Raw genomic sequence first — 19,196 nt, forward strand, 5'->3', positions numbered from 1 at the left:
GACTGACTGTTTTGGAAATATGAGTCACAATAGACAGTCTCTTGATGCATATGATTTGTGGTCTAGTGTTAAAAAAAACAAACACATATTGCAATAAATGGTCATTTCAAATCGCAGTACTTATCGAATCAGCATGAAAGTATCGTGACAATATTGAGTTGTCCAGGTCCAGGTTGCTTTAATTTAAGTACTCGTATCAGTAGGAATTACTGCTATATGCTGCTGTGCAGTACAGATTTTTGAGATAAATAATAGATAATTCTGGGCCATGTCATCCAGACTGGTTTTCCAGCAGACTTTGGCTGGTGTGATCATGAAATTGCATCCAATGTGGCATCAGAACGGTCTTCAAAAGTCTGAACTCTCACATGGTGAAACCCATAAATGTTGGAACCTGCAGAATCCCTCTTATAACGTCACTCCTCAGTCAGATGACACCAGATACACATCGAGTGTGTGACGGCGGTGACAAACATCTTAACAGAGCGTGATGGGCGTCTTGACACCCTCGCGACCCTCGAGGGTGCAACAACTCTGACACTTTCCTCTGACATCTGACACATCAGCCTCACGCGGTGCTGACACTCCTGCTCTGCTTCCCCTCTGACATGCACACACACTGTCTGCATCTATTTCTCTCTCTCTCTGACACACACAGAGACACGAAACACACACTGTATACACGTGTAAATGCTCCCCTGCACTCATATGCACCTTCTTGAACAAAATCATTCATGCTTACTTTACCGGTTTACAGAGTTGAGAGGATTAATTTAAATATGTATTCTGATACAGTTACTAATTAGTTGTTAAAAAAAGGTAATCAGTAATCTAATCCAAGTATCACAATATTAACATAATGTAACTGTATTAGGTTTGGATTATGTCAATATAAAATACAGTGAAATTATTTAGCCTAATATAGTGTGTAGTTAAATCACATAATAATCAAAACAGTTCATCAATGATCAAAATAGAGGCATATTAATTTGATAGTCGATTAATAATCAATTAATTGTTGCAGCGTTGCAGTGTTTTTTGTTTGTTGTTAGGTTTATTAGTTTGTCCAGCTGCTCCCTTCTTTGTTCTGCACAATTTGGTGACAAAAAAATGGAGAAATTTCCATCCAGTGAAGCATTTTTTCACTGGAGGCCATGATAATGAAATGGCAGCTGTGTGCACATTATGCATGGTAGTATATCATTCTTTATTTTAAAATTGTAATCCTGCTAATGATCCCCATTTTTACTTAAAGTATCTATAATCTGATTACGTCTTTTTTATCTGTAACTGTACTGTACGGTATGTATTGACATAATCTGTTACTCCCTAAGCCTTCTGGTCTACATACTTATCATGCATACAGTACTGTATGGAGTCCACATCGGCATATTTGATGTTCTTGGGAGCGCGCACACACACACACACACACACACACGCACACGCACAGACACAAACACACGAATCTGCCAGCAGTCCCATATCTAGGCAGACAGATAGTCAGAGGCTGTTGAGGGTAAGAAGAGGCTCCCTGTCCATCTGCCCCTCTCTGAACCCTCCTCACTGAGGAATTCTTCTGGTCTAAAGCTACACAAGCATGAATAATTAGTTAGTATAAACACACACACTTTCTAAAACCAACTCTTAATCAACACCAAAGTTGTCTTCTTGCTTCCTACATTACTTGACAGTATAGTAACTACTCAAATTGGCATTTATGTATGATTCATTTACAGTTTGTTGTTTTGGTATATTTTATTTCTCAGTGCTTCAGCATTATCAATATTTAATGGAGGTTGTGGAGTTCATACTCTGATGCAAAACTGTAGGCTGTTTACATGTGTATGCGTCAATATCAGAAACAACTCTGGACACCCGCAGCATAATTTCAAGTAGCATTTTTATTTAGTGCATGATTGCTATCAGCGCTGTCCCAGACTTAAGGTTTTCTTTGTCAACGAGTAGTTGTTACTTCAAGCCATTAGATGACATGACGTTGCACGTTTATCTCAATATATATTTTTGGGCATGAAGCAAACCACCTGTTATATGCTAACAGTAAAAGCAAAAAACAAAACAAATACTTGTGGCCTTATCAACACGATGGATGATGTATATTTACGGATAAACTCCCTACAAACTAGTTCCTCAACCGTTTCACACCTCCTGTCCCTGACTGGTTGGAGCCATTGTAAATCACCTCAGTACTGTATTCCCTGTTGTCAAACTGACCTCTGTTGTCTCACAGGCTTTGTCAAAGTCAGTGTTGCCAGATATAATAATTATCGTATTTGTACCATTATGTCCACGATATACGTGCAATAATTCCAAAAATAGGCAATAATTTTGACATTTACATTGACCTGCAATGAAATCTTGGTTAAGAGCAACAAATCACATCAGCTCTGCACTGATCAAGGAGCAGGTAGAGCTGTGACATAGTCTGGGGCTTTTATTTTGACAGGTAGGAACAGAGGGTGATGAGCTGCGATCGATTCTGTGCAAAGCGGTAAACTATTGGTTTCTTTTAGATGACAGAGTCTATTATGGTGCACACGGGATACTTTTGTCAGTTGGTATATTAACTTGACCCCTTCTCAGGCTGTTTCTGTATGTACAATAGTTTTTGTTAAAGTTTTAGTACAATATTTCTGTATTTTGCATCTGGTAACACCGGTACCAGTCTAACGGCTGGTTCGACTACATGCATGTTCCTGTGTGTGACGGCTACCTCGCTGAACTGCAGCAGCTGAACACAGGCAGCGTCATTCTGTTGCAAGGCTGCTGCTGAAAGCCCTGTCTTTCTACACTGAGATTGCAGAAGAGGTTTGAAGAGAAGAAAAGAGCTTTAAACACAAGGCAATCAGTGATTTTCCCCCATGTTCAGCGAGAGGAGGGAGTGAAAAAGAGTAAAGAGAGAAAGAAAATGAAAGTGCACTTCCCTTCTGTGACATATTCTACAGATACGAGATGGTAGTGAAAGGTGTCATGTTAGTGACATAAGGTCGACCTTACTGTTATCAGATCATTTTCACTGCGCACACGGGAAAAAATAGGCGAGACTCCGAACCTGACACCTGGCTGCAGCGTTGCTCATGCAGGCTGTGTGACTGACATAAAAACCAGCAGGTAAAGCCAAACGCACATGCTGCTCAGGCGTGTAGTGTGAACCAGCCGTAATAGGACCGCTAACTGAGCTTACCAGCTAGCAGCTGCAGCACAATTACCATCAATGTACCGGTGAGTACAGCATTACAAGAGGAAAGGTCCTTGTGCAACAATCCCCGTCCCAGCCAGGCCTCACAGCAACATGCAGCTCCTGACTGGAATTTGAGGTGTGTGTTTTTTGTCTGTGACTTTTTGATGGTCGATTAAGATTCTGCTCACTAGCAGTTTAGTTGAATATTAGAGGGCAGCCCTAATTTCTGTTTTAAAAGAGACAGTATGTAGAGCTGTTTACTGCTGTTGACTGCGCTATTTGAAGTCATCGTGGAATAGTTCATATGTATTCTGGGTTTTATGAAATCAAAAATGTTAATTGTTTCCTCTAATTAATTAATAAAGAATAAAGAAGAAGAATAAAAGAATAAAGAAGGCTACTTCCAGTCCTGTCTTGGGCTCAATATTTATTGCTTTTGGAAAGTTGTGAACTGAGAAAGTCACACTGTTCCTGCACAAACTGCAGCTGAATCAGGTTGCTTTAGTGTCCCCGGTCTGCAAAATGTGTTACAAAGTGTTTCTATGTCAACTTACAGGCCTCTCATGTTGAACTAGTCTCCTTTCACCTGACTTTCTCTCATCTCTTGTCTTTTAATAAATATTGGAATTGCTTTTGGCTTCAACAGATACTGATTTTTACAGTCTGTCTTCTGATAGAAACTATTTAAATTGGTTGCATGTGCTTAATTGAAGTTTTTACTTTCAGAATTTAGGTGTTCACTTCAGTTTGCAGAAAATGTTATATTCCATGGCCTTCTATATGTTTACAAATATTATACATGAGATGCACCTATCCATTGCCACAGCCAGACCTCGCCACAACAGGGGATAACATTGCTTATTTTAAGACAGTCTCTCCTGGAAGACATTCATAGCGCTTTGGTTGTTCACATGACAAGTGACAGAAATAGTTGTGTCAAGAATAAAAAAAAAGAGAGAGCTAGAGAGAGAAGTTCAAGCTCTGGCTGTTTCCTCACCTCCACCCAGCTGGCTAATCACAACATGAAGTGAGTGTGAATGTCAGCCTTGGAAAGGTGTGGGGGGTTCCCGAAGCTATTCCACCATAGAAGCAAACTGGCAGCTTAAAGGTTTCTTACTGTTGGTCATACACTTTTTAAAATTGAGTAACATGTACAGAGCAGGTTTATGTAAATTATGTTTTGTGTCATGGATACCTTTCAGAACAACATAGTGATTATTTGAACGGGTCAGCCTGGCTTCACTTCCCCCCTTTTGACATTGGTTGGTTTAGTCTATCATGATAGTCAAGTTTCATATTGGTCAGTATCAATAATCATTGGTCATGTAGGTTGTGACTGATGACATGTTTTGTACTTCAAAGGGTGGAAGCTGTTAAAGGTGGTGATAAAATAAGTTTATTGTTTTATCGGTCTCCTCCATCAGGACGACTTTCCTGCACAGTTTACACACAACAGTGTTCTGATAGTTGTCCGTTTGTCCTTGTGTTCACCCATTTTCTGCCACTTATCTGGAGTCGGGTGGTGGTGGCAGGAGGCTAAGCCAACGTCCATCTCCTCAGCAACGCTCTTCACTTTCCTCCTCCACAACAACTTTGTTGTTTGTGTTTCTACTAGGGATGTACATGATCAGTCCACTATACAATTAAACGTCGCCACCCTCACTATTTGGCAGCAGAAATACTAGTCAGTTAAACTATTTATCAATATTATATCTATGTATAATGGCAGTTAACTGTTGCGTCTAAGATGTTATGCAGCCACCCACCACTAGTCGGGGTTGCGGCAGCCCAGCCCAGACAGCAGCCCCTCTCACCCAGCACGAATGTCTCGATGGTCCACCTAACCCCAGATGTTGTTATTAGCATAGTAGGACAGATGACAGCTCATATACCCTGAGTAGTTTGGCAGTGTTTTGCTAGAGAAAATAAAAATAAGGCTGAATGTAGACTGTGCCAGAATAAAGTGGCATATAACCACTCAACTGGAGCAATGTGTAACCGAGCATGGACATTAATCTGCAAGCAGAGCAGGCTGCTGCTGCTAGTACTGCTAACGTTAGCCAGACTGTGTGGCAGCTAACATCAGCTCCAGGTGAACAATGTCATTTACCCACAGACACTGTGTGTGTTAATGTGCAATGTTTGTATTGCAGGGCGCAAAGCAGCACACATTTCACCGGCATTTAAAATATGATTTGGCGATTGTGCACTGCGATTTATGGCTTCAAATGTTTCCTGGTGGAAGTAGCCATCAGAAGATGGGTACACTGTCGTCATAGAGGGGTGGATATGGTCAGCAACAACACATTTAAACAATGCCCAGTTGGTATTAAGGGGCCCACAGTGTGCCAAGGAAATATCCACCACACCATTACACCACCACCAGCAGCCTGAACCATTGATACAAGGCAGGATGGATCCATGCTTTCATGTTGTTTACGCCAAATTCTGACCCTACCATCTGAATGTTGCAGCAGAAATCAGGACTCATCAGACAGGGCAAAATTTTTCCACTCTTCTATTGTCCCATTTTGGTGAGCCCATGTGAATTGTAGCCTCAGTTTCTTGTTCTTAGCTGACAGGAGTGGAACCTGGTGTGGTCTTCTGCTGCTGTAGCCCATCTGCTTCAAGGTTTGATGTCTTGTGTGTTCGGAGATGGTCTTCTGCATACCTTGGTTGTAACGAGTGGTTATTTGAGTTCCTGTTGCCTTTCTGTCGTCTCGAACCAGTCTGGCCATTCTCCTCTGACCTATGGCATCAAGAAGGCATTTTTGCTCAGAGAACTGCCGCTCATTGGATAGTTTCTATTTTTTGGACCATTCTCTGTAAATCCTAGAGATGGTTGACTGTGAAACTCCCAGTAGATCAGCAGTTTCTGAAATACTCAGACCAGCCTGTCTGACACTGACAACCATGCCGCCTTCAGTGTGACAAAAAGTGACAAAAAGTAGCAAGAGAACAATAAAGGACACCAGTATATACAAAGAACATGAGGAGAAAATGGATGCTTGACTTTATTTGGTACTTACAGTGTCTAATGTAATTCTGTGTAATCTATGGTTAAGCACTGATGTATGTTGTGTTACAGCTTCAGGTTTGAGTCTCTGAGACGAACAGACATCGAATACAGCAGTCTCTTATGAATCAGTCAAACATGCATCAGATCAGATGTGTGTCCTCTGAAGTCTCAGAGAGCTCAATGATTCAATCATGAAAAGTTTTGAGCAGCGATGAGGCTTCCACTTAATTGCAGTAATTGGGAATCGGATGCTAATTCCTTGGATTTAACATTTTCCACTCTCAAGCAGTTTGTGCAGTCATATAGAGACTCACTCAGTCATTTTAGAGAAGCTTGTGATGGTTGTTGGCTCAGACCGGCAGGGTGAATCTGGGTAGGGAAAGTGAAAGAGCTGAAGTCAAAATTGATGATTTAATCACATATATTGCACTATATGTCACCTAAGTGACCAATGACAAACCCAGCAAGAAAACTACTAACTAACTGTAGTCTATTTCACGTTGTCGAAGCGGCCTCGTTAGTCCTGGTCCCGCCGTGTTCACTGGGAGCTCTCAGCCTGGCAAGAGTCAGCTAGCTAATGGGACTGCTCTCCTTCCTAGCTCCTCCTTCCTAGCATTACCTCCATGGACACCTTCATCTGCATCTGAGGCAGGTCCCTCCCTAGCTGCCTGTTTTTAAAGGACACATGTAAGCAATACGCACTCAGCTGGCCGTTTCATGGGAACTTCAGCTGCTCAGTGGCAGGCAGATAGAACTGTATGAATTTATTAGGTTGTGATTTTCCTCTAGCATATCAGGATGCATTAAAGCACTGATAGCTCTCTTCTTATTCTTTGGGAATGCCATTATGAAAGAAAAAGCAATTCAACACATCCAAAATGATGTCCAGGGGAAAGATACTAAATAAGATAAAAAATATGCAGATGTAGTGCCACTAGTTCCCACTTAATATAATCTAGCCACAAGTCAATATGACAGATGAAAAATTAACCATTCTAGCTAATTTTAGTGAAATAAAAATGTATAAAATACATATTGTGTGTAACTCTGTTAGTTTTTAATTCCTTTGAAGCTGTCAAGTTGCGTGGAAATTTGTTTCATTCAGTGTCTGTCGGTTCTGTAGTTTCAGCTGTAAAACATCCAGGTTCTAGTAGTAATTGCCCTTGTGACACTAGGGCTGCAACCAGTGATTAATTTCATTATCAATTAATCTCCAGATTGCCTTTTTCTATGAATCAATTAAACATTTAGTCCATAAAATATAACAAAACTGTGAAAAACCCTCATCATAGTTTCCCAGAGACACCTCAAGATGTCTCGTTCTGTCCGGCCAACAATCCAAAACCTAAAGATGTTTTATTTACTATCTTATATGACCAGAAGAGGAGCAAACCCTCACATGTTAGAAAATGAAATGTTTTGCCTTTTTGCTCAAAAAATGACTGAACCAATTAGTCTTTTATCAAAATAGTTGCAGATTAATTTTCTTTCAATCATTGCAGCTGCAGAAGACAGAACACCTTTAATTCCAATTTCATTTCATTTTGATTTATAAAACTACCTCCAATTCCAGATAACGCAGACCCAGGTATGATTACATACATATATCAATGAGCTACATAGCTGCGCTGGGTGACGTGTTCCTTCATGACCACAAACACACACACTGTGGTTTATTTTGAGTGACGGACTCTCTAGAGGGCACCTTCTTTTGTCCACTGGGAGGGGACTCTAGACAGCATTATGTCAGATTGTCTTGGACCTTGGGTCACTCAGACATGGGGGCATTGGGGTCTACCAGTGGGCATTACTTTGGCAAATGCAGTGGTATCTAACACAAGTTTGAGGCTGGAGGTACGTGCTAATATTTGCAGCTTACGTTAGAGCAGATAAAGACAAAGTTCCATTCCTCCTTTCCTTCCTTCCTCACGTGTGCTTCACATTTTTGAAAAACCACAAAAAAGACACCACTGTCCAGACTCGTGTAACACCAAGTGCTGCTCGCCTTAGAGTAGGGTTGGGTGATATTTTAAGATATTCCAACTGGCTGTTGTCAGCCCAGTCATCAGCGATACAGCTGTACACCTTCTGAATTCAAGATTCTGTCTTTTACCGAGCTAAGATGAGCTTAATCGGCTCACTAACTAAAATACACTTAATTCAAACGTGACAGAAAAAAATTCACAACAGTTTTTGTTAGTCTGTCCACTCATCTAACAATCACCAACTCGTGCTTGGTCGATTTAATCCTTAATTCACCATGTGAAAAGAGTGCAAAGAGTCTGGTTCCTCTCACTCCTCATCCAGCTCAGTGCACTCATGATCCAGCTGAGTGGGTGTGTACCGAGCCATTGGATGGGTGGTGAGTTGCGGAGCAGCAGCTGTCACGCTGCAGACTATTACGTTAGCAAAATAAGATGACAAATGTCTTCCAAAAAATCGGTCAAAGATAACAGCCGACAACGGACTCAGCCCATTGTGATAGGCGATGTTTGTCCAGTTGCCCAACTATATACGCTGCATGCACGCCGCTTCAGCCTGATGAGAGTTGCAAAGCTTTACAGGCCAGCAGCTCCTTAGTTACGGTTGCCAGTCTATGATTGGACAGTTGCTGTTTGCAGAAAGAGCTTAGTGAAGGGTTAATGATGTTGGCCTTTTTTTGATAGGCTAAAAGTGAGCTTTTTTTAAAGATTGTCTCCTATTGATTTTTGGGCTTGAGTGCCACAGACAGTGATGGGAAATCTGAAAGTTTTGCGAGGTGCACTGCATCTTTTCACGGTGTTTGTTGATGAAGTTTAGATTATGGCTAGCCTTATACTTAAATGGAAACACACCATTGTATCCATCCATATACGAACTACAGGTAAAGGCATCATCCCATCAGTACAGTCTGATGTGGGATGTGTCCTGGGTATCATCACCGAGAGACGATGGCACCGGAAGTTTTTTCTTTCTTCACATTTCTTTCTCTTACTCTCTCCGTTTAGGTGCTGGACCTCCGGCTGATCGGACAGTGGTGATCGAAGAGTACAGGTTCTTGTCTCAAAAGCTGTTTGCAGCTGTGTCCGTCTTTGCTGGCCTCGGCATCCTGCTCGGCATCGTGTGTCTCACCTTCAACATCTACAATGGCAACGTCCGGTGAGTTCACTAACACTGAATAAAAATTGAACACATCCTCAATCGCTCAGTTCCCACGCTGATGAGCCTAAAATACTGTATGTGTATTCATTAGAGCTGTAACAATTGATCACTTAGTCGATCAACAGAGAATTACTATAAAATGTTTAAGTCAATTGTTAAGCAAAAATGTCAACTACTTAATGGTTTTAGCTTCAAATGAAATAATTTACTGCATTTCTTGGTTTTAAATGATAGTAAATTGAATATGTTTGGTTTTTGCATGGTTGGTTGGACAAAAGAAGACATTTGTTGACATTTTGGACCCTAAGAATTAGTGATGTAGTAGTTTTTACACCATTCTGTTGTTTTATAGACAAAACAATGAATGGATTTGTCTAGAAAATAACTGGGAGATTAATTGAAAATGAAAATAATCACGAGTTGGCGCCCACGTATTTGTCGTTAAATTGTAACACTTTGTTGTCATGTCTTTATTGAAGTGGGTGTTTGTGGTATAGTGTCAACAAATGGTTGAGGTTGTGGGTTTTTTTGCTGTTCCTCTCTCCATGTTTGTCCTTCCAGCAGGCATTAGTTATGAGTGATATCTCGGATAATTGTGAAAATAAAGTTGTCCTCCAAAGAGGAAGGTCATGGTTAAAAGGATTTTTTTAAAAGCTGAAAATAATGAGAATTGATAGATGAATTAAATGGGGCGTCGGAGGTTAAAGACACGTTTTTGTTACGTGAAGGTCACCTGTTTGAGGAGCTGCCTTGGCTCCGATTAATAAATGGAAATTACTTCCTGTAACAACCTCCAGCTGTTCCAGCAGAGTCGATATTCACTGTGGTCGCACTCCAAGTGTGGATGTGAATATTTGCTCACAACACTGCTGCTTCTCAAGTTTAAGGACTGCAAAGTTGTCACTTTGGGTGTGGCTTTTCTCAATCTAGCAGCTGGTTTCATTGTCACAGCTTAAGCATAGCCCTGGACCAAATGCAAATAGACTTCCTCTAAAAAATGCCTTTTGATCTGGGATTTCTAAGCTTAATACATGTCTGTGAACTCAGCGCAACATATCTCTGATGTCTTTTTAACATAGTATTTTTATGTTTGACCTGGGTCAAAGTGATTTAAAGTCCCATAAATCCATGAGCTTATCAGGAGTTTTTCGGAAAGCTGGAGAGGTTTGTTCCTTTGGGGATCTCTGGCTGGCTCCAGTGTGGCAGTCAGGCCCTCTTCCAGCTTTGATTATATTTCAAACACAGTTTCACCGAGGGCTGCTCTCAGCAGCCAAAACACTATGAGTCAGATCAAATCAAATCAAATTTATTCAGTAAGCTGTTTTCACAAAAACAAGTTTGTCACCAACTGCCTTGTTAGAAGACAAAAATACAGAACCAATCCACTTAAAACACACACAAAAAAAAAGTCAAACACAATCACAGTCTTAAAGGAGAAATAGTTTAGAAACAATGACACTTTTTGAAGCTGCTGTAATCGATGAAAACAGTGTGAAATGGGTCAGAGTGAGGAAGAATTATCACCTGAACCTGTTTCAGTTTATTCTTTTAGCCGTCCGACTCACAACTTTACAGTTTTGTTTCAGTCTCACGGCTCTCATAGCATCGATTTCCACTGCAGCAGGCAGCTGTCTATAGAGGAAAAGCTTTAAAAACTCACTTACTGTGCCCGACCTGCTCAGCACCAAACAGCAGACAGACACAGTTAGCGACTAGCTGGTGACCTTAGCAGCTTAAGAGCCAGATATTTCCCTCAGGATTTGGTGGAAACCAAAAATGGAGAAAAGAAGTGAATATTGGACTTAAATTTACCAGGTCTAATTAAGCAGCTGTTTGCTAACAAGTTTACTATATTAATTCAGAGGGTGATGCTATGTAATTATTGTGGTCACAACCTGTTTCACTGCCAACAAGTGGCCAGAAAATCAGTTACTTCAACTCAAAAATGTGGTTTTCTTATCTTTATGTCCCCTAAATATACTGACACCTATATTAGGGATTAAAAATAATCCTAAAAAAACAATACACCAAAAATAAAAGATATACATAAACACATTTTTGCAGTGATCCCTCAAACAAAGATATGTAATGGAGGCATATTTGCAGTTTAACAACCTCAATAACCTCAATAATGCCAAATTCAAGGCTTCAAGAGGGTAGTCAACCAATCAATGTGTGAGATCACGGTTGGCTCACATTTCTCCCATGTTAAATGAGCAGTATGTAGCCATTGCATGCACAAAATTGAGTACAGCAGTCCAAATAATGAGTTGGACTATTAGGCTGTACATTAAATACCCACCCGTCCCCTCCTCCCCAGACACGGCAGAGACAGGCAGGCTACAGGAGCTCTGCAGGAGCACAGGATGTGCGCAGCCTCGAAAATTGACAATAACAAGCAACGACGAGTCTTCCACTATAAGTTAATCAGTTGTTTATAACAATCATTTGTCTGTCAATGTAAAGTTAAGCCTGTTATCCTGAAAACAAAAGCCCACTGCTCTGAAAATACACACTCTGGATAATGAGTTAAGTGGCGTCCTGCCTGCCGAACTCCATTAACATTTTGCTCAATTTAACAGTTATAAACATCTACTTCTTCAGAAAGATATTAATGACTTTTTCCAGCTCGTAAACAGACACTAATTCAGTGAAAATACAGCATTGATTTGAACTCTGATTAACATGAAACAGACAAACAAAACAAGTTATTCTGGTCCAGATTGGAAGTTTCAAAGGGGAATACCACGACTGTTGAGCTCATGTCAAATGAACGTAACATGTTTACTCAATCTCTGATGACACACCATGGTCATTTTATGATTTATTACAATAAATATTTTACAGATATTATTGTCCGTTAAACAAAATATTAATCATAGCAGAGTATTTTTATATTTAAAACATGTCTGGAAGGGAAATGTCTGGCCTGTGACGTGATCTATTGATGTCTGCAGTGAAACTACAGCTAAGTTTGATCTTCCAGTAACAACAACATTAAAAATCTGATTTTAAATGAAACATCTTCTTCTTTTATTTAAAATATTCAACACTGTCCACACACAAGAGAAAAAGATGCCAGTTTTTCCTCTAATAGTAGCCTCGATCGACCATAACTCAAAGCAACTGCAAGACATGGTGCTTAATAAGAGAAGAAAGCAGCACCTCACATCAGAAAACAGCTCCTGCAGCGTATTGAGCATCATATATTCATGGTATGTAACGGCATTAAAGGTTTTTCATAAGTATCAAAGGTTGGATTGGGGCCAGTGTGCATGTGTGTGTGTGTGTGTATGAGTAAAAGTGTGTTTGTATGCAGGCTGCACGAGTGTGTGGCTGTACAGTAAATAAGCAGCGTGGCCTCGGGGCAACACAAGGGCAGGTCAATGGGATGAAAGAATAAAAGACACACCTACAGCTGCAGGAGGAGCTCAAGCTGGAGAGCAGAGGAAAGCAGCCGTGCTGGGTGGGTGCAGATTATGTTAAACAAACATCTTAAATCTGGAGTTTTTGAGAATATTTTAATACTGAGATTGTGTTTAATGAAGCATTTCTATAAACACATTGTCTCAACCAGATAGAAATCACTGTGCTTATTTTTTCTTTTTATCATAATTACTGATTTATTATCCTTTAAGCTCCTGTCTTTACTTCCACAAACAGCACAGTGATTACCACATCCACACTTCAGTGCCGTGACAAGAAAACTTTCATCTGATGTCAAAGATGTAGGCAGAGAAATGTGGATAAGGAGCTTAAGACGCCCACAGTGAATTGTTGCTGCCATGGCAAACTGACACAGTATATACAGCATATTAAAGGACTGGTTGAGCCAAATGACGAAAAAAAACATACCTTTAATGGAATCTTGGGACTTTTTGTTTGTCTCGACAGAAACAGCATCTTATTCCTCTGGATAAGTCACTTTTCATTTCATTTTAACTTTAATGCTTAATAGTAAATGTTAGCATTCATACGCTCAAAACTAAGATGACAAACATGGTAACATTAGTCATCACAACTATACAAAATCTACACAAAACCTACTGTTTCCACTATTTGATTTGGAGCAGGTTTACTCAGTGTTGCTACGATCAAAACCTTTAGTTTCTACTCTCCCCAGTTGTGGAACAAATTTCCTGAATACATGAGGTTTACTGAAACTGTTAGTTCATTTAAATCAGGGCTTAAAACATTACTGTTTACCGCAGCTTTCCTGTAAAGTAGATGCATAACTTCTTGTTAAGGTAATTTGTAGCTGTTGTGTTTCTATTTGTTTGCTTTTTGCTTTTGTTTTTATGTCTTTTAAATGCAATGTCTGTAATGTTTTAACTATTTCTTGGCTTGCTTTTAGCTTTTATTTTTATGATCTCAAATGCAACTTTAATGTTCTTTTAACATTTAGTTTTAATGTTTTTCTGTGCTCTTGTAAAGCACTTTGAACAGCCTTGTGTGTGAATAGTGCTATATAAATAAACTCCCCTTGCCTGTTGAGATGTGCAGCAAACTAGTGGTGATTTGTGTGGTAATTTCAGTAGTAATGAGTAGAGTTTCTGGACGTATGCCTACTGATGATTACTACGTAATGACTTTTTAAATCACTGCATGATTATTATTAAATTACATCTGTCTCACTATCAGCTTTTGGGAAATGACAACAGAAAAACTACCCGTTCCCTCAGTTTTATTGCTGCATTACTGCACAGCGCCTACAGATTTACTGCAGTGCTGCCTTCACAATCTCTACTGAATTACTACTTCCTTCTGTATGTGTCGTGTTGTCTATAGATATCATGATAGTATTGTTATCGTCAATTCTTTTGGCCATGGTCGTGTAGTGAAACGCTCGCAGAGATGATAGCGTAGCTGCAGTTTTGTTACCCAAAAAATAGTCCCTATTAAAAATGTTGACCATGTAATCAGTGGAATATCCAGAGAAATCAGCACATTGTTTGTGTGCCAATTTCCAATTAATTAAAAAAAAATTCACCTGCTGCTGAGCTTCACAGAATGGAGCAGGGGTTCCTCCTGTACTAAATTGGATTCCAGCTAAATTTGTTTAGTATTCACTTCTGCTTCAATCTGTGCTACACACAAATTTCCTTTTTTTTATGTCAGAGTTTTATAACAAAAACTTTTGTTTTTCACCTGAAAGAGTCTTTGCACTGTCGAGCTCTTCTCACTAATTAAAACACTGCCAGACTGTCTAGAGTCGAAAATAAAGATGATAAAAATTTAAATTAAAGACACAACAGGAGAGCAATTAACAAAAAATAATGACATTTCTAAGAGCTAACAGCAAGACCACCAACATAATTAACGCCTGTTTACCTACAAATTCACAAATTGTACCTTTTAAGCATAAATAAGTAATTACCAGTGTTTTAATTAATGTGTTTTTCTGTCACTGTTACAGCTACATCCAGAACTCCCAGCCGTACCTGAACAACATGACAGCGGTGGGCTGCATGATGGCTCTAGCTGCAGTGTTCCCGCTGGGGATTGATGGTCATCACGTCCACAGGTCTCAGTTCCCCGTCGTCTGCCAGGTAACAGGAGAGACACAAATAAGAGAGACAGAGGCAGCAAAGAGCCAGAGGGCAGGGTGAAGAGCAGGGCTGGGGACTGTCTTCAAATGTTTGGTTTCACTGATTTGATGCTGCAACCAAAAACAAGATATAATCCAAAATACAGAAGAAAATAAATTATGATTTTTGAACATTTTGTGCATTTGTTCTCCCCATGAAGATAAAATCGATGTACTTTAGTGTTTTTATCTCATCTGTATTGTCGCCAACACAGCAGTCCAACAATGACAAAAAAGTAGTTTTGTAGATATTCTCAGGTATTTTATTTTTAATGTTATTTCAGAATTTGTCTTCCTGGAAAACAATCAAAACTGTTGATGATTCCTCCTGCACTCAGTGTGTACACCAAATTCACATCCATTAAAATGTTTTCTCACTCATGACACAGTTGAGCATGAAAGGAGAAAATTTACTTTGGATTATGTGCTTGTGTTTTTCATATTTTTTCAGAACAACATTCTCATCTTCTTTTTCTTTTTGTTTCTCTGTGTAGTCTATTTTGAGGAAACTAGCTAATACAGGCTAATTTGGTGTGTTAGCTCAGCTAGCTAACAATTTACGATAATGGGATGCCCATGTGCTGTCATATACTATACTTGGTCTAAACACTTAAGGTTACTTCATGGTTACTGCGGTGTGTGCAGAGTTCACGGTAGAACCATTCTCTTTGCAGTGGTAAAGCATTTTTAGGTAAATGTTGCAGCAGCGCGGTCAGTCCATGTATGCCGGTCATCAGCTGTCAGTTTGCACGAACAGAATACTTTCCTACCAACCAATTAACGTAACAACCACTAGCCAACATAGATTTGTGGAGGCCTGTGTGGAGTTTTGTTTTTTGACCGAAGCGCAGACACTACACTCGCCACACAGACCCTCCGCACCATGAATACTGGACACACCTCAGTAACCATAAATTACACTTTAAAGAGTATGGAAGCCCGTGTGCTGTGTTCTGACAGTAACTGTCATGAAAGCCTTCTAAACTCTTAGGCAAGAGGACAGCCGAAGAGGGTTTATGCAACATTCCTAAATGAATCCCTTAGCTTGGGGAAATATTTTACTTAGGGGACAAACTTAAGTTTGAAATTTGATGTGGTTTACACAACTGGGCATGGGCCCACCATCATCATTGGCTACTGTAAGTGCCGTCAGTGTCAATTCCTGGCTGTCTGCATTAGTGATGCAAAGATTAAGCGATTATTAAATTGATCAACAACTATTTTGATACTATTATAACTACTTCTTAAGTCCTCTAATGACAATATACTGAACATCTTTGGGTTTTTGAAGAAGACATTTGAGGACATCACCTTGGGCTTTGGAAAACGGTGATCAACATTTTTCACCATTTTATGACATTTTATGGACCAAACCATTAGTCAATTAATAATCGATTTATCAAGAAAATACGGTTATCAACAGATTAATCCATAAGGAAACTAATTGTCCATTAGTCCCTAGTCTGCATTACAGAAAACATGTAATAAGGGTGTCTGCTAGCCATTTCATGGGAACTATAAAAGTAGTTTCAAATTAAATTCAAATTTCAAAACTTGTTTTGATGAAAAACTATTAGATAGAAAGCCTTTTTTAAACAATCATTCAACCCCATAATGTCCAACTGAAATTACATTTAATAATCACTCTTTGCAGTCAAAAATCATGTATTTTATGTGTTATTAATAGTATTTTATTAATGAAAGGAGGTTTTGACAGTGGTTGGCAGGCTGAGCACAGGCAGGACAACTAGAGGTAAAGTAAACTTAATTGCTGTGTAGCTTACAAGCTGAGGACAGACGGCAAGTTGTTAGAATGAGGATGGCACAGACGTCTACACTGACCAAAGTGACAAGTAAGTTTAAAAGCTGTTTAATGTGCTGCAGCTGATCAGCTAATTAGCCAGCTAGCCTGAGGACTGACGTTAGCAGTGCCCTTTTCCCCGGTGAATGTTTCGTGGCTCGTTCAACAAGCTAAAAGGTGCAGGACAAGACGTGTGTTGATGTGTCTGAGTTGGATCAGAAAGAAGAAAGTCTGTTGCAGTTGTGTTGTGTAGCAGGCTGCTGTTTGGCTCAGTGTGACCGTCTGCATATGATAAACACTGATGCTTGCTGCTTAATGTAAATATGGTTTAAGGTGATTGAGTGATTGACTGACTTTATGGAAAGACCTGCTCCTCCTACTGTATGTAGACAGAGACTTTGGGGATGCTATCATGAAAACAAAAAAATCAAAATATGAAAATTTGAATAAGAATTCATTAAAATATGAACATTTAGTTTAATGTCCTTTACAGGGCAGATATCCATGTATGTGCTGTAGCTTTAAAACACATTCAATTTAGTATTCAGCTGGACTTAACCACACAGTTTTTCTCTTCTTTTTGTTGTAATTGGCTTGAAGGTTGGATGTGTCATCTCATTTCACAGTGTCTGACAGTGTCACATATTGAACATATTGTGTTTCATCTTGTTCCAGCTTTTAATTAAAGCTGTGTGATGTTTATACTGAGTGAAATGTGTATAAAATGTTTTTTATGGCTCTACCATTCCATGAAATTGAAATATTCTACATGTCTTGTGCATCATTTTATACACATTTGCCCAAAATTCATCCTGACATGAATCTTGATCTTTGAAAATTTCGGGATCTCAACTAGAAGTTAAAAGTGGATTTATTGTGGGAATATGGCAGAAGTTAGTCAGTTCATTCATTCAGAAACTCTGTAAATCACTCGGTATATCCCTGATGAGGCTGTTATTTGGCCCCAGTCCAGTGGAGTTCAGTGGGAGGCTGCTGTTTTGCTAGAATGGCTATCTGAGCAAAATAGTTAATGGCAGCTACAGTTTGCAGCGGTTAGCGCTCAGTTAAGAAACAAGCAAAGCCATTTGTCCATCTGGAAACTCTGTAGCTCACAGAATTGAGGCAGAGCAGGTGGAGGACATCAGAGGGACAACTAGAGAATATTTTCCCCATAAAATATGATCCAATTTCACCAAAATCCGTTTAATAAAGTTATTAAGTTGTGGTTTTATACAAGCTATAAAGTTGTGTTGTTGTTCAGTCATCTGTGAAGCCCGGACTCAGAAACACTCTGCTCTGGTGACGTCATAAACATTAGAGAAAGCGTTTCATTGGATGCAAAATTAGTGTACCAGAGTGCAGGGTGAGTCATCAACATTTTAAAATTATTTTTATGGAAATGACAAACCCCTTCGAACTGGCTTTCTTTTTTTTTGTCATTGTTGGGCTAGATACTGTCTATAGGTGACATATAGTGCAATATAATATTTGAATTCATGGAGACTTTAAGCAAACCCACATTCAGGTGTTGTGCAGCCCTGACAGTTCTGATGCTCCTGCCTGTGGCAAGTCAACACCTGCAAACCAATCACCCGTTTCAGGATTTTGATCACGCACACTTGGTGCATGATAGAGGGTGAAAGTTTAGACCCTGACATAATTCATTAAGCATTTGAATGTATTTTGGTGTTCAGTGGTACAGACATGATTTGCTGGGTGCCAGAATGGAGCAGACGATGGGATCCCAGCACTAATGAGGAGTGGGAGTACTTCTCTGTCACCCATGTTGAGTCTTTTTGTTGTGGAGGCGAGAGGTAGATTTCCATTTCTGTCGCTTCTCTGCTCTTTGTCCCTGTCCAGTTATTCTCTCTCTCTCATACTTTGTTCTGCCTCTCTATCTATCTATCTATCTATCTATCTATCTATCTATCTATCTATCTATCTATCTATCTGCTCTTTTTCTCATCTATTGTCATCTCCCTCTCCTGTAATATCTACAAATTGGTTGTATGCGATGTGTGACTGAGTGAGATTATGTGCACACATTTCTATTTTTCAGGCTTAATGAAAGAAATGAGCATAAACATTTTGTTTTTTTGTAGGTTGATAAATGCATGAGCTTAATTTCCACTGGGGAAACTCTTCAAAATTGTATTTCTGCCCCCCCCCCCCCCCTCACTTTTATAATTTCAAGCTGATTTTCTTTAAAAATCTATTTCAGCTTTTACTGTCCAGTGCCCCACAGTCCAGATCAGGAAAGAAAGGAGTTGATTAAAATGTTAATGTTTTCATCTGAGGCACCTTTAGTTATTACAGTGCACTCAGAGCAGTAAGCTTAAGGAGCTGCAGTGAGTGGTGCAGTGAATAGTTTACAGACTTTTTGTTGCCTCGGGTTTCGCCTCTCAGGCTACTTACGGGCTGCACTACCTCATTGGTGGATTTTGTTGGG

General features: G+C 39.6%; 1 protein-coding gene across 2 annotated transcripts in view; it reads left to right on the top strand.

Annotated features, from left to right (window-relative positions):
* The window catches only part of gabbr1a (gamma-aminobutyric acid (GABA) B receptor, 1a), a 128,096-nt gene that overhangs the window by 79,290 nt on the left and 29,610 nt on the right, over positions 1-19,196 (top strand). For both annotated transcript variants that reach the window (XM_084726934.1, XM_084726933.1), the window contains exons 16-17: positions 9,206-9,356; positions 14,776-14,908. In XM_084726934.1, the coding sequence (XP_084583060.1) occupies positions 9,206-9,356; positions 14,776-14,908 (284 nt within the window). The remainder of the gene's footprint in view (positions 1-9,205; positions 9,357-14,775; positions 14,909-19,196) is intronic.

The sequence above is a fragment of the Lutjanus erythropterus genome, chromosome 9 (assembly GCF_056507025.1).
Source record: "Lutjanus erythropterus isolate fLutEry1 chromosome 9, fLutEry1.hap2, whole genome shotgun sequence".
NCBI lineage: Eukaryota > Metazoa > Chordata > Actinopteri > Lutjaniformes > Lutjanidae > Lutjanus > Lutjanus erythropterus.